General features: G+C 51.1%; 1 protein-coding gene across 3 annotated transcripts; it reads left to right on the top strand.

Moving 5' to 3' along the window:
• The first annotated feature begins 365 nt into the window (after positions 1 to 365).
• R3HCC1 (R3H domain and coiled-coil containing 1) lies at positions 366 to 23,810 on the top strand. 3 transcript variants are annotated; one of them, XM_056814329.1, is made up of 8 exons: positions 367 to 522; positions 13,262 to 13,389; positions 16,704 to 16,841; positions 17,427 to 18,102; positions 20,530 to 20,705; positions 21,789 to 21,859; positions 22,015 to 22,110; positions 23,515 to 23,810. In XM_056814329.1, exons 1-8 carry the CDS (start codon positions 394 to 396, stop codon positions 23,646 to 23,648), a joined length of 1,548 nt encoding a protein of 515 aa, XP_056670307.1. In that variant the 5' UTR covers positions 367 to 393; the 3' UTR covers positions 23,649 to 23,810. The 3 variants fall into 3 exon arrangements, with proteins under 3 accessions (XP_056670318.1, XP_056670316.1, XP_056670307.1); XM_056814340.1 differs by lacking the exon at positions 22,015 to 22,110 and having other exon boundaries at positions 366 to 522; XM_056814338.1 differs by lacking the exons at positions 21,789 to 21,859; positions 22,015 to 22,110 and having other exon boundaries at positions 366 to 522.
• Positions 23,811 to 25,628: the final 1,818 nt, after the last annotated feature.

Below are 25,628 nucleotides of genomic sequence, written 5' to 3' on the forward strand. Positions count from 1 at the left end.
AAACCTCAATTACACAGAAATAAAGTGTCCCCATTGCCCCAGACATCAAAGTAACTCAGTCAAACGTACAACCCACTCCTTGAATTCACAAAGAACAATTTTGCTCCAGAGTTGTCCTTTTCCAAAGCAGGGTGGAAGTTCTTTATTTCTTCCTCATCCACATACCTCATATGAGCACTGAAACTATTTTTAGGCAGTGGCCAACCCTGTTGTAGTGGGGAGCCCAGATCTAAAGGTCATTTGGTGGAGGAGGGGAAGTCCGATGCTTCCTCAACCTCCTGGGGATCATCCTGGAAAGCACTGTGACTGCCCCTCTTGGGACCCTCTCCGTGTCTCTGTCCCTTTAAGATGGGCAGTGAGAACCTCCAGGCAGCTGAAGACAGTTGGTTTCCTATGAGCTGCCAGACAACAGAGGGAGCGGTGCTTTGTGGGAGGTGTCTGGCCCTTCCCCTGCTAGGGGAGGGAATGAGACAGATGGACGAGTCAGCCCATCCCGACCCACAGAAACCAGCTGTCAGCCAAGTAAGTCCCAGCTCTGGCCAATTTCTCTCTCTCTTCCTGTCCCGTTTGCTGCAGTGTCTCAGTGACAAAAACAGCCTGCCTTCAAGGGTCTGACAGTCTAGTACTGGCCGCCATTTTTCTCCCTTCTGCCACCTCTTCTTCCCTTCTGCTACCTGTTAGTTTTATCTTTAGTCTCTTTTTTCTCCCCCTTATTTTCTTTATGAATTCTCCACTCTTCTCCTCCTTCCTTCCATGTCCTCTCTGTCTGGGGTACCATAAGGGAAAGACCTGGGATTCAGTACTTTTCCAGGTTCAAATCATTAGCTAGGTAACTCTTTTGGGCCTCCGTTTTCTCCTCTGAAAAATGAGATTGGAATAGATGGCTTTTGAGGTCTCTTCCAGCTTTGCTACCACTAGACATTCTCTAAGTTCCCCTCCACACCCTTTACAATATTTATTCCTCCTTCCTCCCAGTCTCCAATGGCCCTTTTCCTTGGCAAGGCTCTCTACAATACTTCTTTTCTTGGAAACACTTACCTTCTATCTTGGAATTGATACTAAGCAGTGATTCTAAGGCAGAAGAGTGGTAAAGATGAGGCAATTAGAGTTGGGTGACTTGGCTAGGGTCACATAGAAAGTGTCTGAGGCCAAATTTGAACCCAGGACCTTCCATCTCCAGTCCTGGCTCTCAATCTACTAAGCCACCTAGCTGCCTCCAACTGCTAGCTCTTTTCTTGCTGCCCATAAACATCCTCAAGTCTCTACCATCCTTAAAAATAAAACCACAGGGCTATTGTCCTATAACTCTTCTCCTTTTCATAGCCAAATCTGTAGAAAAAGCTGTTTACACTTATGGGCTCTGCTTCCTCTCATCACTTCTCAGCCCTTTGCAATTAATCTTCTATGGCATCAGTCACCTCAAACAGCTTCTCTCTCAAGCAATTCCTCAACCTGCCAGACATTTCTCAAGCTTTATCACTGATGTCTCCCACTGTCTCATCTTGAACACACTCCCCTCTATGCCATTGTACTTGTGGATCGCCCCCCCCTCCTTACTGGGCCACCCCATCTTATTTTTTATGCCCCCCCAACTCTAGATCTTCTCCAAGGTTCTGTCCTGGGTCCTCTCTTCTCTTTACATTTGCTTCCTTTGCTCCTGGGTAGCTATGCAGCTGTATCATCTCTATGCAGTTGACTCCCAGATCTTTGTGCCAGCCTTGCCCTCTCCCCTGAACTCCTGATCCACAGCAGGGTCTACCAATTGCTTATAGAGCACTTTACATGCCTGTCTAGCTAATGCTATCTCACTTAGTCCTCACAACTATCCTGGGAGGTAAGTGCTATGTATTATCATGCCCATTTTACAGAGGAAGAAACTGAGGTAAGTTGAGGTCAAGTCATGGAGCTAGGAAGTGTCCAAGGCAGGATTTGGACTCAGGGTTTTCTAACTTCAGGTCCAGTGTTCTATCCACTTTGCTATATTAATTATTTAAGTCTCCCAGCAACCCTGTGAGGGACAAATAATGTCTCAATTTTATACTTGAAGAACCTGGAACTCCAAGAGGTTTACCTATGATCACATAGGGAAGAGGGGAAGAGAATAAGCATTTATATGGCACCTACTATTGTGCTGCTGTTATTTCTTTAAGTTTTTTACAAATATTTTCTTATTTGATTCTCACAACAACCCTGGGAGGCTGGTGCCAATTTTATCCTCATTTTCTAAGTAAACAGAGGTAAAGTGACTTGTCCAGGATCACACAGCTAGTAAGTGAATGAGACTAGATTTGAACTCAGGTCTTCCTGACTCCAGGCCTAGACTGATACCTAGCTGTCTCTCTAGGACATGCCTAGTGGCCTTGGTTCAAGTCCTTTTTAATTATCTCTGTTTTCACCAGAGGATGCTACATTTTGATAGTCTATGGATACCTTGTCGTGCCCTTTCAACTATTCCGAATGCCAGGCCTATTTTCCAAGCTTCTTACTTGAGCTCTATTGTGTTGAATATTCCATGGGGTCTGTGGGGGTGCGAGGAGGGGTGGGGGGAGGCACCTACAAAAAAAAACTGCCACAATGAATCACACAAGAAAAACCTCAAACACAGACAAGGAACAAATGGACGTTTAAGAAGGCAGTTTTTCCCCCAAACTGTACCTATACAAGCTATATACAGAGTAGTTAAGCCCTGAGCTAAGAGGGGAGGCCAAAGCAGCTGTGGGGAGAGGAGGGGAAGGCAGGGGAGGGAAGAAAAGGCCTCCTGGAGAAGGCAGGAAGCCAGGTCAGGGGAGCTAGAAAGTGGAGATGAGGGAGAGCACTCCAGGCATCGAAGGCCAGTCAGTGCCAAAGCATATTGGCCCAGAATGGCACATGGCACTGCCTCAATAGTCATGGGCACCAGAGAAGAGCTGAAACTGCCTTCACTTTTCAGGTTGAGTGATGAGAGGTCCCCCTAAGTGCCACCCTGAACCTCACATCAATCCTGTGAGGCAGGGCTATCCCACCAATAGATCTATCATCCACATTTCAAATGGGGAAACTGAGGCACAGACCATTTCAGTAATTTGCCCACAGTCACACACAGCTACTAATTGTCACAGATTTAATTGAGATTTAAGCCAAGTTTTCCTGACTCCAGACCCAGTCCGCTGTCTACTCTACCATGCTGAGCCTTTCTGTTTTTGAAATTTTTTATTTAATTAATTAATTTAGAATATTTTTCCATGGTTACAAGATTCATGTTCTTTCCCTCCTCTCCACCCCATGCCCCTCCTGTAGCAAACATGCAATTCCACTGAATTTTATATGTGTCTGATCAAGACCTATTTCCATATTATTAATATTTGCCTTAGGGTGATCACTTAGAGTCTACATCCTCAATCCTATCCCCCATTGACCCAAGTGATCAAGCAGCTGTTTTTCTTCCGCATTTCTGCTCCCACAGTTCTTACTCTGGATGTGGATAGCATCTTTCTCATAAGTCCTTCAGAATTGTCCTGGGTCATCGCATTGCTGCTAGTAGAGAAGTGTATTAGTCTCTGTGTACAATGTTCTCCTGGCTCTGCTCCTCTCACTCTGCATTGATTCCTGGAGGTCATTCCGGTTCACATGGAAGCCCTCCAGTTTATTATTCCTTTGAGCACAATAGTATTCCATCACCAACAGATACCACAATTTGTTCAGCCATTCCCCAATTGAAGGGCATCCCCTCATTTTCCAATATTTTGCCACCACAGAGAGCACGGCTATGTTCTTATACAAATCTTTTTCTTATTATCTCTTTGGGGTAAAAACCCAGCAGTGCTATGGCTGGATCAAAGGGCAGACAGTCTTTTATCGCCCTTTGGGCATAGTTCCAAATTGCCCTCCAGAATGGTTAGATCATTTCACAACTCCACCAGCAATGCATTAATGTCCCCACTTTGCCACATCCCCTCCAGCATTCATTACTTTCCTTTGCTGTCATGTTAGCCAATTTGCTAGGTGTGAGGTATTACCTCAGAGTTGTTTTGATTTGCATTTTTCTAATTATAAAAGATTTAGAACACTTTTTCATGTGCTTATTAATAGTTTTGATTTCTTTAGCTGAAAATTGCCTATTCATGTCCCTTCCCCATTTATCAATTGGGGAATGGCTTGATTTTTTTGTACAACTGATTTAGCTCCTTATAAATTTTAGTAATTAGACCTTTGTCAGAGGTTTTTGTTATGAAGATTTTTTTCCCAATTTGTTGCTTCCCTTCTAATTTTGGTTGCATTGGTTTTGTTTGTACAACCTCTTTTTAATTTAATGGGATCAAAATAATTTATTTTATATTTTGTAATTTTTTCTAACTCTTGCTTAGTCCTAAAATCTTTGCTTTCCCAAAGATCTGACATGTATACTATTCTGTGTTCACCTAATTTACTTATAATTTCCTTCTTTATATTCAAGTCATTCACCCATTCTGAGTTTATCTTGGTGTAGGGTGTGAGATGTTGATCCAAACCTAATCTCTCCCATATTGTCTTCCAATTTTCCCAGTAGTTTTTGTGAAATAGTGGATTTTTGTCTCCAAAGCTGGGATCTTTGCATAGACTGTCTTGCTGAGGCCATTTACCCCAAGTCTATTCCACTGATCTTCCTTTCTGTCTCATAGCCAGTACCACATTGTTTTGATGTTTTGATGACCACGGCTTTATAGTATAGTTTGAGATCTGGTATGGCTAGGCCACCTTCCTTCACATTTTTTTTTCATTATTTCCCTGGATATTCTTAAAAAAATTTTTTAAAAAAAATTAAAGCCCTTACCTTCCGTCTTGGAATCACTACTGTGCATTGGTTCCAAAGCAGAAGAGTGGTAAGGGGTAGGCAATAGGGGTTAAGTGACTTGCCCAGGGTCACACAGCTGGGAAATGTCTGAGGTCAAATTTGAGCCCAGGACCTCCCATCTCTAGGCGTGGTTCTCAATCCACTGAGCTACCCAGCTGCCCCCTTCCCTGGATATTCTTGATCTTTTATTCTTCCAAATGAACTTTGTTATATATTTTTTTCTAGTTCAATAAAAAAATTTTCTTGGTAGTTCAATGGGTATGGCACTAAAAGAGTAATTAATTTTGGTAGGATGGTTATTTTTATTATATTAGCTCATCCTACCCATAAGCAGTTAATGTTTTTCCAATTGCTCAGATCTAGTTTTAGTTGTGTGGAGAGTGTTTTGTAGTTGTGCTCATATAGTTCCTGTGTTTGTCTTGGCAGATAGATTCCTAGGTATTTTATTTTGTCTAAGGTGATTTTGAATGAGATTTCTCTTTCTAGTTCTTGCTGCTGAGCTGTGTTGGAATTATATAGAAATGCTGATGACTTATGTGGGTTTATTTTGTATCCTGCAACTTTGCTAAAGTTGTTGATTATTTCCACTAGCTTTTTGGTTGAATCTCTAGGATTCTTTAAGTAGACCATCATGTCATCTGCAAAGAGTGATAATTTGGTCTCCTCCTTGCCTATTTTGATGCCTTCAATTTCTTTTTCTTCTCTAATTGCTACTGCTAGTGTTTCTAGTACAATGTCAAATAGTAGAGGTGATAATGGGCATCCTTGTTTCACTCCTGATCTTGAGAAGCTTCTAGTTTATCCCCATTGCAGATGATGTTTGCTGATGGTTTTAGATATATACTGTTTATTGTTTTTAGGAATGACCCTTCTATTCCTATGCTTTCTAGTGTTTTTAATAGGAATGGGTGTTGTATTTTATCAAAGGTTTTTTCTGCATCTATTGAGATAATCATATGATTTTTGTCAGTTTCCTTGTTAATATGGTCAATGATGTGGATGGTTTTCCTAATACTGAACCTTCCTTGCATTCCTGATATAAATCCCACCTGATCATAATGAATGACTCTCATGATCACTTGCTGGAGTCTTTTTGCTAGTTGCTGACCCTTTTGAGCAAGTAAGCCTTCTTCCTTCAAAAGGAGACTGCACTGAAGCTACCTGAGATCCCCAGCATAGTGAGGATCAATGGACAGCTTGTTGAACTGGAGTCAAGAAGGCCAGGGGATAGATAGTGTCCCATCAGAGATGCTTACTGGCTGTGTGACCCTGGACAGATCACATTATTTTAGGGTGCACAGTGTCTCTTTCTGTAAAGATCCACAAGCCTTGTTAATCACCTGCACTGCACAGTGAAGATGCAGAGATTAAACAAACAAATAAACGAACAGACAAATAAATAAATAAACAGACAGACAAATAAATAGTCCCTGCCTTCCAGGGGTTTACATTCTATCAGGAGTCACAAAAGAGGCTCCTTGAGATTTGTAGCTGATAGGGTTTTTGTAAACATCAAATTTTAGGGCTGGGGAGGGACCTTAGAAACCATTGAGTTCAACCTCCTCATTTACAGAACAGAAGATTATAAAGAGACTTACCCAAGACATCGAGGCTGTCAAGGCAAGAATTGAACCCAGAACATCTGTCTCTAAATCCAACATTCTTTCTACTATTCCACCTATATCTTGGCCTTTAATGAATCTAAGAGCACCATACAAATAGAAGTAGGTTATTACTAAGCTATTTTCCTGGAAACAAGCAGTTCCGAGATCACAGATGGAATAACCCAGCCATGGTGGACCACAGCATTCCTTGACACATGATATAGTTCTGTTTCTCTAGGGACCAGAAATGCTAGGAGGTGGACTGGATGGAGGTGAGGGGCCAGATGGATCCCTTCGGAGCAGAGACCATGTATCAGAGTCAGTGAGACAGAGGATGGAGGCTGAGGGACCCAGAGAAGTTGTGATTAGAAGGGAAGGAAGGACATAATGGTCAGACCACCCTAATCCCAACAATCTATCAAAAAGGACTAGTAAAAGGCTGGGTTTTCTTCTCCACAGACATTTTTAAAAGCACAGGCATTCAGACCCAGAGATGGGAGGTCCTGGGTTCAGATTTGACCTCAGACACTTCCTAGCTGTGTGACCCTGAGCAAGTCACTTACCCACCTTTGCCTTAGTCCTTATCACTCTTCTCCTTGGAACCAATGCATAGTATTGAGTCTAAGGTGGAAGGTGAGGGTTTAAAAAAACAAACAAACAACACAACAAACCGCAGGCTTTGTCTGGTCCCCCACAGAACCCTCCTTTTACAAACAAAAGTGGAGAAGTGACCAGGAATATTTATTTACTCAGCTCCAGGCACTGTGCCAAGTCCTGGGGATACAAAGAAAGACAAAAAGCCTTCAAAGAGCTCATGGTGGGCCTACAAACAACTCAGTACACTGAAGACAGAAACCATAAAACTGTGTAAATTAGAGGCAGTCTCAGAGGGGAAGCGCTAGCTGGGGGTGGGGGGTGGGGGTGGGGAGACCAAGGCAATGGAGCCCACGAAGAGACCTCGTGGGACAGTCCCGGTAGCCCCTGTTCTCTGGGATGAAGACTGGCTACTGGAATGAATCACAGTCGGGCTACCTTTGTGCGCGTTATTATTCTGCCCACGTTATGGAGGAGTCAGCAGCCGGATTAATTCCGAATCGGTTCATACAAATCTTCCTATTTTCTCTGAATTCCTCCGGCTTATCCCAACGAAATAGGCTTAGACTGTGTAAGAGGAGGAAATCCAGGCCTTGCCTTGAGCGGGAGAGCACTCTACTCTCCCTCTCTGATTCTTTACCAACTGAAAAATACCCTCTCTTACAAGGCCTAGAGGAGACCCTAGAGGCCATCTAGACTAATCCCCTTATTTTACATACTGGGAACCTGAGGCTCAGAAAGGGAAAGGGGCTTAGCCATAATGACCCAGTCAACTCTTGGCAGAGCTGTGGAGTGCAAAGATCCTGGGTTCGACTATAGAGGTCCCGAGTGCCAAACCCAGAGCCCCTTGGACCACCCCCTGGCACCCCGGTGTCCCGGTGTATTAAATGATGAGGTAGGAGAGCCAAGGCTTTGCTAGGGGCAGTAGGGGCAGGGGTTTTCTCGAAATCCCAGAGCAACATTAAGGCCATGGCTTAGGGGCCCGGACTCATCAGCTTCCACCATTGCCCAATGGAGGGGCTAAAAGGAAGGCAGAGGGCAGCAGCAGTCAGTGTGCTGGCAGAGAGCCTTGGGCTCTCTTGGAATCTCTTCTGGGTGAACGGGAAGATAGGTATGCCCACGCAGAGCTATGTTCTTTGCTGTATCCCCAGTCAGTGTGGAAACTCCTCCCGTGAGGAGGGATTATTTCCTTGGGTCCCCCAGAGCCTGGCTCATCATTAGACTGGTGGAGGTCAGGAATTGTCTTTTAGCACCGAATCAGGCATTTAGAAGGAGCTTAATAAATGCCTATTGAGATGGATAGATACGTGATTGAGTCGAGGTAAGACAGATTTGAATCCCGGTTTGGGGTGACCTTGGACAAGTCACTTCTCTGGTCACAATGAGGAGGATTGGCCATCTTGGCTCTAAATCGCATAGGGGGAGGCTCCGGGAGTGCGTAAACTCTAGAACAGAACACGGGATCCATTCCTAGGACTGCCACTTACTAGATGGGGGATTATGGGAATGTCCCTCCACGTCCCTCCGGCCCTCGTTTTCCTTTTCTGTAAAAGGAGAGGGTTGGACTAGATGCGCTCGCAGGAAGGCTGGGACCATCTGGACCCGCCTTGTTGCCATGCCTCCCCCGGGCCGCGGGGTGGAGCTGCTGCCCCGCCCGGAGATTTGGGTGGTTTAGGGCAGGGAGGGGCGAGTCAGGGAGAGGAGGCGGGTCAGAGACAAGGAGTCAGGGCTGCTCCGAGGTCCAGCTGCGGTGAGTGGCGTGGGGACTCGGCGTTGGCCAGAACGGGGTTGGGGAGCTTGGCGACCTGCATCCGGTGCTTGCTAGGGGTAGGGGGGACCACTGGGGAGACTCCACCCCCAAGTTTTTGTCCTTGCTAAGGGGCGGGGAGGCCCGTGAGGGAGCAATCCGCCCCGGGAGTGGGGGGAGGGGGCAGAGCAGCCTCCGGCTCCGGCGTCCTCCTGCGAACACCTGGTCCCCCTCCCCCCCTCCGCTGGTGGGACCCTCTGGCTCCCTACTGACCGCCTATCCGGGACCGATCTCACCCCACCCCCACTCCCGCGGCGTGCAGAAGCCGGTGATGACCTCCCGCGACCTCGGGGTGGGGGCAACGCTGGGATTGGGGCTCCCAGGTGGGGGCAGGCCGGAGCCTAGAGGTCACGCAGCCCCCAGAGCCCAAATTCAAACTGCGATGGGCAGAGCTGGAAAGGGAAAGGGCCCTGGGACGGGAGAAAGTGACACGTTAGGATACTACGTTACCAGGGCTAGAACTTCGTCCGGGGGGCGCAATCGAATGCTACATTAGCTGGAACTGCGTAGAATGTTTCGGGAGATCAAACTGCGTAGAATGGTACAATAGATAGAACTGCGCAGATAGATAACTAGAACGTTAGAGTGGAACTTCGAATACTAGACTAGCCAGCTCTTATTCTTCTGTTAGACGCGAATGTGGAAGGGCACAATCGACAGAACGCTGACTAGAGGGGACATTCACCGTGGTGTTAAGGGTGGGTAGGTGGCTCAGTGTATGGAGAGCTAGGCCTGGAGAGGGAGATCCTGGCTTCTAATCTGGCCTCAGACACTTCCTAGCCCTGTGATCGTGGACAAGTCACTTCACCTCCATTGCCCAGCCCTAACCCTTCTGCCTTGGAATCAATACACAGTATTGATTCTTCTGACACAGAAAGGAAGTGTTAAAAAAAATAGCAGGGGCCCTTTGGTGCCCAAGAAAGTAGAGTTAACCAGTCCTGGGATCTGGAAGACCTGAGTTCAAATACTACCTCAAGCACTTTCTAACTGTGTGACCCTGGATAAGTCCCTTAACCCTTCTCTGCCTGGTTTTCCTTATCTGTAGAATGGGGATGATAGTAATAGTATCTACCTTGCTTAGTTATTATGAATATATAAGATAGATTTTTTTTTTTACATAGGAGATCATGCAAAACATTTCCATGTGGGAAAGAAAGCACACACACAATAAACAAGACAAATAAAGAAAGTGAAAAGCAGTATGCTTCAATGTGGCCTCAACATCCTGGCAGTGGAGAACATTTGGCATCCTGGGTCCTTTGCAATTGTCTTAGGTAATCGTTTTTGTTAAGAGGAGCGGAACCTTTGAGCACCCTGCAATACTTCTCTCACTGTGTGTACTCTTCTGGTTCTGCTCTCTTCACTTTGCATCAGTTCAGGGAAGCCTTTCCAAGTTTTCTCCTGAATCCATCCTGCTCATCCTTTCTTATACACAATCGCATTCCTTCCCCCTCATCTTAGACTCTGGCTTGTCCAGCCATTCTCCGGTGGATGGGCATTTATTGACTCAATTTTCACTCCACAAAAAGAGCTGCTCTCCATCCATGCAAACAAACAGGTCCTGTTCCTTTCTTTCTAATCTCTTTGGGTTATATAGCCTTAATAGTATTTCTGGGTCAAAGAGTCTGCACACGTTTATAGCTCTTTGGGGATCCACTTCCAGATTGTCCTCTTAGTGCCCCGATTTTTCCTCCTGCCCTCCAGCATTTCTCCTGTCCTTTTTCTGCCATATTAGCCAATCAGATGGCTGTGAGGTGGCATCTCAGAGGTTTTCAGTGAGATAATATCTGTAAAGCACTTGGCAGATTTTTAAATGGCTGTATAAAGAAATACTAGCCATTATTTCAATGACTGTTCAGAGGAAACAGGGGCTCCCCGGGAGCATTCAGCGACATGAAATGGAGTGTCAGAGCTCACGGGGACCTTAGAGGTCCTTTGGTCTAGCGGCGTCATTTTACAGTGGAAGCTGTAGAATATAGGATCTCAGAGCTGGAAAAGGCTGTTGAGGCTGGATTGTGTAAACCTTAAAATTTCTTAGACTTCCTTGTCACAATTGCTAGGTTGGAAGAGATTAGGCTGTTTGAGGCGGACGCACCGCGGGCGACCTCTAGTGGTAGAGTTCTGTCCGGACTTCTTTCTCCCTACCAGGGACACTCCTTCCTTATCTCCAGTTCCTACAATCTCTGTCCCTTAGAGAAGCCGTTCAAGGCCCGCCCCACCTTCTGCAGGAAGCCCTTCCTGACCCCTCCACGTGCTATTGTCATCCCTTCCAGACTGCCTCGGATTTATTTCGTGTTTATACATGCATGTCGTCTCCCACGAGAGAATGTAAGAGTAGGGCTTATTTCATTTTTTTGTGTCTGTATCCCCACAGGACCTGGCACACAGTAGGCACTTGTTATAAACTTATTGATTGATTGGCTTGAAATCAGGAAGACCTGGGTACAAATGAGCCACCGCAGATCCTAGCTGGGTGACTTCTGGGCCTCAGTTTACTCCTCTTTAAAAGGAAAGGGTAGAGCTAGATGAATGTGCCAATCTCTTCCAGTTCCACATCCAGGTTCCTATGGTTCTTTATTTGTAAAAACATTCCGATGTCAGATCCAGAGAGAGCTGAACTCACCATATACGAATAGGAAAGGAAGTGTCAGAGCTGGGAGGGACCTTAGAGCCTCCCGTTTGATAAAGGGGTCAGTCAGCTCACAGAGGATAGGGAGGTCCCAGAGCTCCGAAACCACTCTGGCCAGAGATCCAAAGCTCTTTGTGCTGCCCAGGACTAGCTCTGGAGAAGCCAATCAAGGGAAGGGAGAGAGCAAGCATCTGTTGGCTGTCTTCTACAATTGTCACCTAGCAGGGTCCAATCCTTCCTCCCAAGAGAACAATTTAGAAGCGGATCCCCAAAGAGCTATAAAACTGGGCAGACTCTTTGACCCAGAAATACCACTATTAAGTCTGTAACTCAAAGAGATTTTTAAAAAAGGAACAATCTATTTGAATGAAGAAATAAAAAAGGCATTTATTGCATCTGCTGTGTGCCAGACACCATGTGAGATGCTTTTACAAATACCTCATTTGATCCTCACAACAATAGAGGGATATGGATGGTATTATTTCCCCCACTTTGCTGGTGAGGAAACTGAGGCAGACAGTAGTTAAGTGGCTTGCTCAAGATCTCCCAGCTAAAAAATATCCAAGTCAGGATTTAAAAAAAAATTTTACTTAATTGATTTAATTTAGAGTATTTTTTCCAGGATTATGAAAGTCATATTCTTTCCCTCCCCTTCCCCAATCCACTCCCATAGCTGACGAGAAATTCCACTGGGTTTTACATGTGTCATTGATCAAGACCTATTTCCCTATTATTGATAATTGCATCAGGGTGATCGTTTAGAGTCTGCATCCCCAGTCCTATCCCCATCGACCTATGTGATCAAGCAGTTGTTTTTCTTCTGTGTTTCTACTCCCACAGTTCTTTCTCTGTATGTAGATAGCCTTCTTTCTCATAGGTGCCTCAGAATTGTCCTTGATCATTGCATTGCTGCTAGAGAAGTCAATTGCATTTGATCGTGCTATAATGTATCAGTCTCTGTGTACAATGTTCTCCTGGTTCTTCTCCTTTCACTCTGCGTCAATTCCTGGAGGTCGTCCCAGTTCACATGGAATCCCTTCAGTTCTTCATTCCTTTGAGCACAATAATATTCCATCACCAACAGATATGGCAATTTGTTCAGCCATTCTTCACATGATGGACACCCCCTCATTTTCCAATTTTTTTACCACCACAAAGAGTGCACAAACCAGGATTTTTGAAAAACCCTGACCTTCCCTCTTAAAATGAGTGCTGTGTAATAGTTCCAAGGCAGAAAAGGGATAAGGGCTAGGCGATGGGGGTCAAGTGACTACCCAGAGCCATACATAGACACAGCTAGGAAGTGTCTGAGGCCACATTTGAACCCAGGACCCAACACCTCCAGGTCTGGCTCTCTATCCACTGGGACGCCCAGCTGCCTCCAAACCAAATCAGGTCTTAGCCTGTATGCCTTGAGCTCTGTGTAGTAATAAATGATTCTGATACCCTCGCACAGCCCATCTCACCCATTCTTTTTGAGGATCAGTGACTGAGACTATGAAGGTCCCCTGCCCCTCAGGGGAGGGGAGGGCACCTGCCAGCTCCCTCTCCAGTATATGGCCAACAGCAGATTTGGGACTCTTGAATCTAGACCAGTTCTGCTGGGGGGGGTTGGGGGGAAGGGAGTGTCAGGTGGAGGGATTCATGCACAAAAGCAGACCAAGATCCAGGATCCTGGCCCTCCGGCTCCAGGGACCTCAGCGTTCCCATTTTACAGAGGGAGAAATCAGAGGTGGAGTGCTAATGGGTCTCCCCCCTCCCCCCCAATCCCCCCTCCAGTCCATTGCCTGATGCTCCGGTTTCTGCTCTTCTGCCAGGCCTCCTCAGAGTTCACCCTGGCCCTGCTCAGTCTCGATGGGGTCGTCCTCTCCCCAACCGAGAATGACTTTGTCCACCATGTCAAGGAGGAGCTGGACCGATTCCTCCTGGAGAAGCAGCTGTCCAGGTAAGGCAGCCCTCAGGAACCTTCCCAGGTGTTCCCAGCCAACCCACCCCTCCTCTCTCACCTGAAGGAAGGAATGAGCTGAGGGAGGACACATTGGGCAATGGACAGAGAGAAACAACTGGCCTGCATGGGGATCCAGGTCAAGACCCCTTAGCCATTGGGGATAGCCAGGTGGCTCAGGGGATAGAGAGCCAGGCTTAGAGATGGGAGGGTCCTGGGTTCAAAGTATACTTCCTAGTGGTGTGACCCTGGGCAAGTCATTTCCCTCCCCATTGTCTAGCCATCACTGCTCTTCTGCTTTGGAAAAAACCCTTAAAATTGGTTCTGAGACAGAAGGCAAAGGTCTTTGGAGGGAGTGTTGGCCTTAGAGTCAGAATGACCTGGGTTCCAAACCTGCCTTTGACACACACTGGTTTTGTGAGCTTCAGTGTCCTTATCTCTAAGATGGGAGTCACGGTGATAGCAATGGTCCCCACCTCACTGAGTTGCTCCTGGGGGCTCTAACCATTGAGCATCCTCTCTGCCCTGTAATGTCCACTTCTTGTCTCTCCAGGCTGGGCAGAGTGGTTCCCTGACTGATGGGATGCCCAGCCCATGGGCACTGGGGCTGAATGTCAGATATCCTGCCTGGCTCAGACGCTTCTTGGCGGCAGACCAAAGGCAGCCGCTTCCCTGCTGGTTGTCTCCGTTTCCTCATCTGTAAAATGGGGACAACAATCCCCCCCCCCCACTTCTGGGGTTCTGGCGAGGACCGGGTGACGCCATCCTAGTGCCCAGCTGTTAGCTCTGCAAGGCCATGGAAGCACAGTGCCGATAGTAAAACGGTTCTTGTGCTCTCCATCCTTTGGCTCAGCTCTCACGAGGCCTGGGGGGTCATCGCGCCCAACTACCTGATTTTATAGTCGGTCAGTCTATCAGCAAACACGAAGTCTGTGCTGCCCATGAATGTGCTGCCTCGAGGTGCAGTGGTCAGTGTCCCAGCCTGGCCCAAAGGAGGGGGGTAGACCCGACCCCCTCCGGGGGCCCTCTGGGGGCTGAGTCAATGCTCAAATAATGCCCCAGCTCCTTAGAAAGACCAGGGGAGGAACTGAGGAACTCTGTGGGGCCTCTGGGAGGTCTCTGATGGGAACTCTGCATTCTTCTGCCCCAGCCGCCCGGATCATCTCTGGAGATCTCTGGGCTTTCTTTAGAGCTTTTTTCTTTAGAGCTCAAAACTCTTGGAGGCCGTTTGTACTTCCTTTCATTCAAGCCCCACAACAACCCCAGAGGTGGATATCATAGTCCTTATGATGCCCATTTTAGAGATAGTGAGATTGAGGTTCAGAGAGGCAAAAACTTGCAGCTGAGAAGAGGCAGCCTGGTCCCCAGCAAGAGGCCTGAACTTGAAATCAGAGGACTCGGGTTCCATCTCTGGCTTGACCCTTGGGAGCCAGGTGACCTCAGGGGATGTCCTGAGCCCCTCTGGGCCCCGGGGTCCTCATTTACAGAAGGAGGGGACTGGAGCAGATGACCTTAAAGGCCCCTTCTTGTTCCAGCTCTGGACGCTGGCTGTCAGAGGTGGGTGGGTTTTCTTTCCTTCTTTATATTTATTAAGATTGATTCCTGTGGATGTCATCTGGTCCTTGAAGGCAGATAATATTTTTATTTTTATCTTTAAATTTTCAATAGCCCAGGCTTGACCACATCATCTACCTATTCAATAAACTCCAGTGGCTCCTTAAAAAAAACTTTTGACCCAGACCCTGGGTCTGCTTGGCCCGATGTCCCATGGGTGCTGTGCTCTTGGCCACATGTCCCTTGGAGTTCTTGTGCCCCCAAGATGGGCACTGGAGTGTCTCACATCATCTCAGAACCTCAGGCTTGGGAGGGACCCCAGAGCAGTCTGATCTGAGGGATCCTCGTACAGTTGGACCCCACAAGGGCTCTTCCATTCCAGGCTTGGAGCTTTCCTCCAGGGGGAGCCCCCAGCCCCCTCCCTTGGGGGTCAGGTCTCAGTGCTTAGAAGCGTTTCCTGAGCTGGAGCCTCAGTCTTCCCCCCTCCCCCCCCCCCCCCCCCCCCCCCCCCCCCGGCACTCCGCTCACCCCTGCACACCTGGTTCTGCTCTCCAGGGCCAATTTGAACCAGGCTAAGCCCTGTCCTGCAGAGCAGCTCCTCAGGTCCTTGGAATGGCAGCCCTGGCATCTCTTTTTCTCCATGCTAAACAAAGTAAACTCTAAAGGACTAAAGACCTTCCTCATCCTGTCTCTTCTCTGGCTTCTCAGTAGCCTCCTTCCAGGGGGTGGTGGGGACAGCAGCCAGGACTCCAGATTGGGGCAGGTGGCAGTGGTGCCCAAGGCCAGTGATGGCCAACCTATGCCAACTTGTGCCAAACAAAGATGGCACACAGAGCACTCTGTGGGTACCTCCCTCCCTCCCCCAGTTACTAGAAAAGCAGAGAGACCTGAGGAGCTGCTCCCCTCCCCCTCTCCACCACACATCCCTGCCCCTCTGCCCAGCAGCCCAGTGAGAGTGCATTGGGGTAAGGTGAGACTCACAGGAGGCAGAGTTGGAGGGGAGCAGAGAGCTCAGACCACTTCCCTCCCTCTCTCTACACTGGCTGAGGACATTCCTCACTTCACCCTCCCAGCAGCCCAATGGGAGTGCTTCTTGCCCTCCCCCGTGTGGGGTAAGGGGTGGGTGGGTTGCCCTGGGTTGAGGGGCAGGACACGATGGGGGGGAGGGGAGGGGCGCTTGTTGGAGAGTGGGGTAGGGTGTTGGCCATTACTTCCCTGTGCTCTCAAGGGTGCCTGAGTTAAGGGAGGAACGAATGAACGAAAAAGCATTTGTAAGCGCCTTCTCTGGGCCAGGCACCTTTGCTGGGCACTGGAGATGCTTTCCCGAAGTGAGAGATGTCACAGGGCTGGAGTTTGGGGCGGGGTCCCAGAGGCAGTTTGGTTGTCCGGTGCCAGCAGTTGTGATCCTCCTTTGGCTGGTGGCCCCACAGGTGAAGGGGGCAGGGAAGGAGCCACGCCTGTTTGGCAGCAGGACTGGCGATGCCCATATGTTCCTGGGTCCCTGGGGGGTTCTTGGGAGGGGGGGGGGTGAAACCTTGGGCTGGCTAGGAGAATGCGGAGGAGCAGAAGTGGGGAGAAGAAGCCCCCTCCTTCCCCTTCAGTTCTCCCGAGCTCCTCCCCAGGGGCCGGGCGGATGGTTCTGCTCCTCCTTAGGGCGGGCACCCTGGAGCTACATTGGCTCCCAGCCTCCTCACAGAGGATTTCCCAAGGGGCGGGGCCAGCCTAACCACATCCGGTCCTGTCCTGCCTCCCTCCCACAGGGTGCTTCTCTTCCCACCCCTCTCAAGTCGCCTCCGTTACTTGATCCACCGAACGGCGGAGAATTTCGATCTCCTGAGCAGCTTCTCAGTTGGGGAGGGCTGGAAGAGGAGGACCGTCATCTGTCACCTGGATACCAGGTGCGTGTGAGGCCCAGGCCGGCCCCCCAGGGTGGAAATGGGCGGACCCTAGGACCAACCTCCAGCTTCTGAAGGGGGCCAGAGACCCCCGGCGCTGCGCTGCCTTGGTCTGGCCTGAGCCCTCCCGTTTGCTTTGTTAACCTTCCTGTGCCAGAGAAAAAGGAGTTCTGCGGAGGGGCCCAGGCTCCTGGCGTTGCCCCCAGGCTCCTGGCATTGCCCCCGAAGGCTTGGTGGAGCCAGTCTCACCCCTGTTGGCCAGGTCCCAGGGGAGGTCTGGAGGCAGAAGGCTGGCTTTGATACCCACTCTGGCCGATTCTTCCCTCTGTGACCTTGGGCAAGTGCTTCCATGTTGTTTACCTCAGTTTCCTCATGTGCAAAAGGAGGACCTCGGGGCCTTCGATCTAAATCCGTGTGAGGTTCTGGAATCCCAGATCCTGGCACCTTTCCGGCCTCCGTTTTCTTACCTGTAAAATGGGCACGTGAATACCTTCCCTCCCCAAGGCACCAGGCTCTTCCCGAATCCCCATGGCCTGTGTTGTTGACCCGCGGCCACATGGAACCCCTCCTCTCGCTCTTTGCCTCTAGGTTACCGAACCTGGATAACTTCACTCCCTCCTGCCCGGTCCCCGGCCGCCACGGCAAGCCTCGGAGGCCCCGGCCCAGCTTCCCCCAAGAACCAGCCCCTGCGTCCCGGGGTCCGAGGCCCAACCGGAGGCAGCGCGGCCGCAAGCCTGACCAGGCCCTGTATGTGCCCCGGGCTCTCCGCAGGAAGGCCGAGCGAGGGGCGGACCCGGCCCCGCCAGGGCCGGAGCCCGGGGACAAGGACGAGGACCCAACTGGGGAGATCCCCCAAGAAGCGGAAGACAATGGCAGCGGGGACCAGTGTCCCGGCTCCAACTCCACGCTCCCCAGCCAGGCAGAGTCCGGGCTGGAGGGAGGCGTGAAAGACCAGAACCAAACGGCCCAGGGCAAACCCGAGCCGGACTCGGACTCGGTCGAGTTGGTTCCGCCCGGCTCCGGCTCCGGCTCCGGCTCCGGCTCCGGATCCAGCTCCGTCTCCAGCTCCGTCTCCAGCTCCGGCTCGGGCTCCGGCTCAGGCTCGGGCTCCGAGAGCCAGCCAGAGAAGGGGGACTGCCAGGAGAGCGACTCCAGGCTTCCGCGGGCCTTGGAGGGTGGGAGCGAGCCGCCCCCGGCCAAGAATCCGGAGGAGGAGGAAGAGAGCGGCTGTTCGGAGGACGAGCCTGCCGAGTTGATACAGGAGGTAAGTCAGGGTCCCTAGGCTCTTGGGGGCGGAGGCAGGGCTGGGAGGGACCTGGAGTAGCGCCAGGGCCACCCCCTCCGAGCCTCGGTGTTTCTGGGCACTGGAAGGGGAGGAGCCCCCTCTGGGCTTTGTGAGGTGCTGGGAGGGAGGCCCCGGGCTGTATGGGGCGGAGATCCGGCTGGGGATTCAGCAGGACTTTTCTTTACCGGGAATTCGCCTCTTACTTGGGGCTCGGATGGCTTGGGGTGGGTTAGGATTAGGCCAGGGCAACCCCCCTCCCGGCCCCCCCCCTTCAGCGAAGTGGCAGCTTCCCACGGGAGGCCTCGAGTCTTCCGGTATCCCTTGCCTGGGACCCGGCTTCGTTTTTCTTTTGGTCGGCCCCTGCCAGGGGATGCAGACCATCTGGAGAGGGACTGGGGGGGTGGGGGTGGGGGTGAAGGGACTTGTCCAGGGTCTCACATCCCGCTGGTAAGAGGCAGGGCGAGTGCTCCCAACTAGCCGGCCCTGTGCCTGCTGGGAATATGGAAAGCAAAACCAAAGCGGAGCAGCTCCCGTCCTCCTCCAAACCCTTCTACTTGGCATGTGACCTAGAAATCCAACCCCACCCCACAGGTCGGGCTGCACCAGGGCCCAGGCTGGCAAAGCCAATACCAGGAATTGGAGTGTCCCGAAGCGGGAGGCAGAGTGGATTAAAGGGGGCATATCATGTTATCAAAATATTATTCTATTATTATTATACATGCGATAACTATTTAAAATTCCAAGAGACAGAGCAGCAAACTGGCTCAGTGGATTAAGAGTCAGGCCAGGAGATAGGGAGGTCCTGGGTTCAAATCTAAACTCTGACACTTCCTAGCTGTGTGACCCTGGACAAGTCACTTAACACCTCCCCCAGCCCTTACCACTCTTCTGCCTTAGAACCTATACACAGTATTGATTTTAAGGCAGAAGATCAGGGTTTAAAAACAAAACCAATCCCAAGAGATTAGCTTCTGGGTAAGAATATAGATTGATTGCTTAGGCTGGCCTCAATTAATAAATTCATTGGTCTCTCCCAGTGATCAAAGACTAGGAAGCCCCTCCCTCAGGTCCATAAGTAGAGTTTGGAGCTCCCCTAGACATCCAAGGGCCTCTCCTTGGGGACCAGCCAATGGGAAGAGGCCCCCTGGTGTGGACTGGCCCAAATTGAGTGTCAGCTCCTTAGCAGGAGCTCCTGGTCTCAGCCAGTCCCTACAGGTGGATCGGGGTGAGCTTCAGGGCGTCCTCCTTCCTCTTTACCGGGCTCACGAGGGGGGGAGAGGGCATTCCTTGTCCTTCTCCAAAACAGAGGAATGGGTCCAAAGGCCAAAGAGCTGGTCTGAACCTCTGATTCAAAACCCAGATACAGAAATATTAAGAATAAACCTGCCCAAACCAACCTTCGTCCATAGATACCTCCCCCCCTTCCCGTGTATAACCATTAGGGGGCAATGGATGGAGTCTTGGACTTGGGGTCAGGATCACCTGAGTTCAAATTTGTCCTCAGAAGCTTCTGACCTATACGACTCTCAGAAAACCACTTGCCTGTCTCAGTTTCCTCATCTGTAAAATGGGGGCGGGGGGAATAGTCGCACCTAGCTCAGAAGCCACTAAGCCCACCATTCCCGTGGGGGGTGTATTATAGAAGAGCTCACTATTTCTAGAGCAGGGAGGTGGCCCGGTCACACTTGGGCTTAAGAAGTTAGAATAAGAACAGTAGTAGTGTGCTGAGGTTCACAGAGTGCTTTACAGATATCTGATTTGATCTTCCCAGTATCCCCATAATACAGTGAAGGAAACTGAGACAGATGTAGGTTAAGTGACTTGCCCAGGGTTGTACAGCTAGGAAGTATCTGGGACTGAATTGGAACTCAAACCTTCCTGACTCCTCATTTACCACCTATTTTGGTAGGGGAGCATCTGGGATGGAACAGGAGACTTCTGCCCATTTTTCAGATGGGGCCATTTGAGACCTGAAGGACCTTAATGATATGCCCAGTTGGGAAAGCAGGACCCAAGTCTCTTTGTCCCCAACCCAGCTCTCCATTTGCCACCATGCTGGGGAAGGATCTCATCATTAGCCTCTTCCTCTTAACCCACCAAAAAACAAAAACAAAAACACTTCTCCCAGCATGCAGAAGCCCCTGAAGAGATCTTAGGCTTTTACAGATTTTATAGATGAGGAAACTGAGGACCAGAGAAGCCAGGTTCCTCACCCAAAGTCATGGAGGGGCCAGAGGAGGGCAGTGACTCCCCAATCTGAGGCTCTTTGGCCCCCTCCCACAGCCTAGGCACACTCACTCACACACACAGCCAGATCCAACCTCCCACCCTCTTTGTTGACCCCCCTGGCCAGCCCCCCTTGCTTTGGGACCCCCCAAAGACTCCCCCCCCCATGCCTGTTCCCAGATCATGGACAACCTGGTGGACCGAGAGATTCAGATTGAGAAAATCCACCTGGACAGCTCCTACCTGGAGGACGAGCACACAACTGGGGAGAATGGCTTTGGCCATGTGGTGGAAATCTATGGGTTTGAGCCTTCCTTGAAGACGGAGGACATCATGGAAGTGTTTTCTGAATTTCAGTGAGTGGCAGGGACAGGGAGTGGGGGAGGGAGATATGGGGAGGGGGAGAAGGAGCTGGATACTGTTTCCTCCCTCAGTGGGGAATCCCTCCTGTCTCCTGCCCTTTGTGGCCTCAGTTCCCATCATTCCAAAGGGGAAGCTGGCCAGCTAAGGGGAAGCCTGGGGCTGTCAGGGTGCCAGGTGTGGCAGAGATCTGAGTAAAGAACCGATTTCTAAGTTATGGTGGAAAAGACATAGGATATAAGGGGACCTGGGTTCAAATGCTGTCTCTGCCACTGACTGTTGGTATGACTTTGGGTAAGTCACCAGAACTCTGTTTCCTCATCTGTAAAAGGAGGGTTTGGATTTGCTGATCTTGGAGGTCCCTTCCATCCTAGACCTATAACCCTATGAAGCCACTTGGCCCCAGTTTCCCCATCTGTAGAATGGGGGGATGGACTAGAGATGTCCTCTGTTCTCTGGTTCCTTCCAATTCCAGGTCTGTAACCTTTTGAAATCCCTTCAGTTCATCTGTCCTCAGTTTCCCCATCTGTAGAATTGGGGGATGGACCAGAGATATCATTTGTTCTCTGGTTCCTGCCAACTCCAGGTCTATAACCTTTTGAAATCCCTTCACTTCATCTGGCCTCAGTTTCCCCATCTGTAGAATTGGGGGATGGACCAGAGATATCATTTGTTCTCTGGTTCCTGCCAACTCCAGGTCTATAACCTTTTGAAATCCCTTCACTTCATCTGGCCTCAGTTTCCCCAGCTGTAGACTGGGGGGTGGGGATGGTGGAGATAGACTACAGATGCCCTTTGTTCTGTGATCCCTACCAGCCCCAGCTCTAGGATCCAGTGTTCTCTGAACTTTCTTTCCTCATCTGTCACAGCCTCAAACCTGCGATCCCCCCAATAATAACAGGAACACACATATTTCACCAATAGTGTCTCACCAGCCCCCCTCCTTGGCCCCGTGAGCTCAGTGGGGTCCCTGAGGCTTCTTGGGGGGCCACATGGGAAAGCCCAGGCTGTGTATGAGGACTGGAGGTGGGAAGGCAAAGGAAAGTGCTTTACCCAGGACGTGTCTCCTTTCCTTGCAGGGAGAAGGGGTTCAAGATCCAGTGGGTGGACGACACTCACGCCCTGGGCGTCTTTCCTTGCCTGTCATCAGGTAATGAGCCTGGCAGGCTATAGTGGGTACTTGGGGCTCCCCAGCCCCCCAGAGCCCTGGGGAGAGGACGGAGCTCAGTGCCATCCAAGTGTTCATTCTCTCCCTCTCTCCCTCCCTCTCTGTCTGTTTGTCCCTCTCTGCCTCTGTCTCTGCAGCCACTGAAGCCCTGAGCAGGGATTTCCCAATGCTAAAGATTCGACCCCTCACTCAGGGAACCAAACAGTCCAAGCTCAAAGCCCTCCAGCGTCCAAGTAAGCACCCAGAGGTGGAGGGCTGGGTCTGGGGGTGCAGGGAGCTAGGATGGCCCTTCCTCCCTGCTCTTCCTGCTTCTGCATCCTCCAGACAGTGACACTGTGTCCATCTCCACTGTTAAGAGGCTGCTCTGTGTAGGGAGGACCCTGGACCATATGGGGGAAGTCCTGAGACCAGGGAGACGGCCCCTGTCTTTTAGCAGCTGTGCATTGTGGGATGGTGCCCAGAGAGTCACTGAAGCCCCCCATCCTTGCCCAGTTCTGACTTCCTCTTGGTTTAGCTGGAGCTACTTTCTAAAAAGGCTACATGGCTGGCATTGGAGAAGTTCCAGCCTGGAAGCCCCTCATGCTCCTGAATTGGGGGTCTGGGCCTCCACAAATGGCAAGGCCCCCAATATCTGCCCACCCTGAATGATGGTGCAGAGCTCCAAGGTAGCAAATGATGAGCGTGCCCTGTGGGGGGACTGCCCAACAGTGCTTTACAAGTAATGAGCTGTGGGGTAGGGGCTATTATCATCCCCATTTTACAGATGAGGAAAGTGAGGCAGACAGAATAAGTGGCTAGCCCTGGGCCACCCAGTTAGCAAGTGTCTGAGGCTTCATTTGAACTCATGCCCCAGCCCATTACCCACTTTTTAGAGAGAGGATCACTGTTCTTGCCAGCCTGTCTGAGCTTTAGCACCAGATCTTTGGGGGGGGGGGTGTTTGGGGACACAGACAGCCCAGGAAGGGGCAGGTGCCACAAAGCATGCCTCCCCCCAGCCCCAGCTTCTTGGGGAGCCCCCCCCCAGTTTCTCTCCTTTGTGGCTGCTCAGGCAGGAGCTCCCTTGGGAGCCCCAGTTTCAGCCCTGGATGATAAGATCCAGCAAAGGTAGCCCCCAGGATGGAGGAACCCCAGATTCTGAGGGGCTTTGGAGGGAGTACTGGTGACATCCCAGCTGCCTCAGAGGTTGGCATGGTCCTGGACCTGACTGTCAGCCCCAGGACTGGGAACATTCAGGCTTTAGCACTTTGGGAGCTTTTTGTACCAGGGGAAATGACTTCCTATCTCCAGGCCTCAGTTTCCTCATCCATGGAATGGGGATAGTGAACATTTCTCAGGCCCTGGGTGGAGGACTGGCATACAAGGAGTCAGGAGGGTGCTTTAAGGGGAAACCCCTATTGAAATGGGAGTCAGCGAGGGATAATGGCCGTCCAGGAGAGGAGCGAGATCGATGCCCCCATTTTACAGGCAGGGAAATTGAGAGACCCCGAAGGGCTGGATTCCAGTCCAGGCAGGGAGGATGAAGCTCAGAATCTGGCCGAGGCCCCTCCCGTGGGGGCCCTGATCTGGGGGACCCAGTGGGGGAGGGGGCGGCTCCCCTTCAGCCTCAGGAAAGGTGGCGCTGTCGCTGTTCCTTTCAGAGCTCCTGCGCTTGGCCAAGGAACGACCGCAGACCAACACGGCCGTGGCGCGGAGGCTGGTAGCCCGAGCGCTGGGCCTCCAGAACAAATGCAGAGAGCAGCTGGCAGCGGACACCGCCGCTGTCCAGCCTTGAGTCAGCACACCGGAGCCCCCTCGGCCCCAGGCTCTGGGGGCCGGCCCCCCTCCCGCCCGGCCCGAGGCCCGGCTCCGGACGACGGCCATTCACGGAAGCAGCCCGGTGGCCTTGGGGATATTTTTAGTTTTTGAGAAGAAAATTAAAAGTGGACTGGCTGAAGGGTGTCCCCGCGTGCTTTCTTGACAAGTGCGGCCTCCGGAAAGGACACCAGGGGGCGCTGTCCGCCGGCCCGGCTCGTTTCTGGGCTGGTGATCCTGGAGGCTGTTTGCGCCTGCCACGGGGGCCCTTCCCGCCCCGAAACTCTTCCCCTTAGATCTTTCTGACTCGGACCCAACCACAGTACCTGGGCGGCGGGCTTGGGGGCCGCTTGGCGTTCCCAACTGTGGAATGGTCATCCGAGGGGATGTTCCCATGTGGAAAACAAGTTAATGGGGTCTGGGGAGGCTGGAGCCGCTTTCTGCCCCCCCCTCCCCGAAATACCTAACTGGGAAAGAGAGGGGATGTTGTTAGCCCCGTTTAGAGATGGGGAAACTTAGGCACAGGGGTTAAATGACTTGCCCAGGTGTCTGGGCTAGAAAGTGACTGAGGCAGGATTTGAACCCAGGTTTTTTTACTCCAAGGCTCCAACCCCGCCAAGATGCCACCTCCCTCGGGGACGGACTAGCCCTTAGACTAGGTATCAGGTCCAAGATAGAAAGGTGCTGAGGGCTAGGCAATGGGAGTTAAGTGACTTGACCAGGGTCACAGTGACTGAGGCCCGATTTGAACCTAGGACCTGCCAGCTGGGGGCCTGACTCTCTGGCTCCCGAGCCACTTAGCGGCCAACCATCTGGTGGCTTAAGAAAGCTTTTCTCTTAGCGCCCTCCGGCTCGCTGTGGCCCCACGGCTATGGATCGTCGTGACCGAGGTCCGGGAGGGGGAGGGAGGGCAGGTGACGGGGAGGACCGTGGCGAGAAGTGGCCTCAGCCCCCGGGGCAGAGCCGGGGATCTCCGCGGGTGACGTCAGACCTTCCCTTCCTGGCTTCTTGCATCCGTCCATTGCTATGAGATTGTTTAATAACCAGCGACGACACCTGCCGGCGGGTCTCGTTACTGTCTAACTCGGGCTCTGGAGTGAGGGACACCAGAAGAGGCTCGCGCCGGCTTGTTTTCTCTTAGAGGCCGTGGCATTCTGGGAAGGGAAGCAGAGCGGAGGGAGGACTGGGGCCAAATCCGAAGGGACCCGAGAAGCGCCTAAAGCGTGCCCCGCGACGGGTCAGCCCTTTGGAAAGGACTGAAGGGAGATGTGGGCGGCAGCGCCCCCGCCATCAGCGATCCCGTCGCTTTGGGGCTGTGTGGCTGGGATCTCAGAGCACCCGGACTCGGATGGTGGCTCTGCCTCCTTCCTCGGGCTTGGAAATAGAGGCTCCAGATGACCGACGGGATCTCTTTAGAGCCTGCCCTTCTGGGTTCTGGAAAGAACCAGACCCCGGAACGAGGACCACGGGGTCTCCGGCTGGGGGCTGCTCCCCATTTGGAAGATGAGGAAACTGAGGCACTCCGCAATAAACTCTTAAGCTCCTTGAGGGCAAGACCTAGTTGCACTTTGGTCCTGGCACACAGCAGGTGCTGCATGTTTGTTGATCAACTGAGTCCTAAATAAACGGACACGAAGCCGGGAGATCTAGTAGTGGGCACTGAGGTGACGCGGTGCCGGGAGGCAAAAAGAGCCGGGTTTGAAACCAGACACATTTTTTTTGCTTTTACTTTTTTTTTAGTTTAAGTTAATTTATTTAGTCAATTTAGAACATTATTCCTTGGTTACAATAATCACATTATTTCCCTCCCCTCCCCCCACCCTTCCCATAGCCGACATGCAATTCCACTGGGTTTTACTTCTGTCCTTGATCAGAACCCATTTCCATGTTGTTGGTGTTTGCATTAGGATGTTCACTTAGAGTCTACACCCCCAATCATATTCCCTCGACCCATGTATTC

This window comes from Monodelphis domestica, chromosome 1 (genome assembly GCF_027887165.1).
Source record: "Monodelphis domestica isolate mMonDom1 chromosome 1, mMonDom1.pri, whole genome shotgun sequence".
NCBI lineage: Eukaryota > Metazoa > Chordata > Mammalia > Didelphimorphia > Didelphidae > Monodelphis > Monodelphis domestica.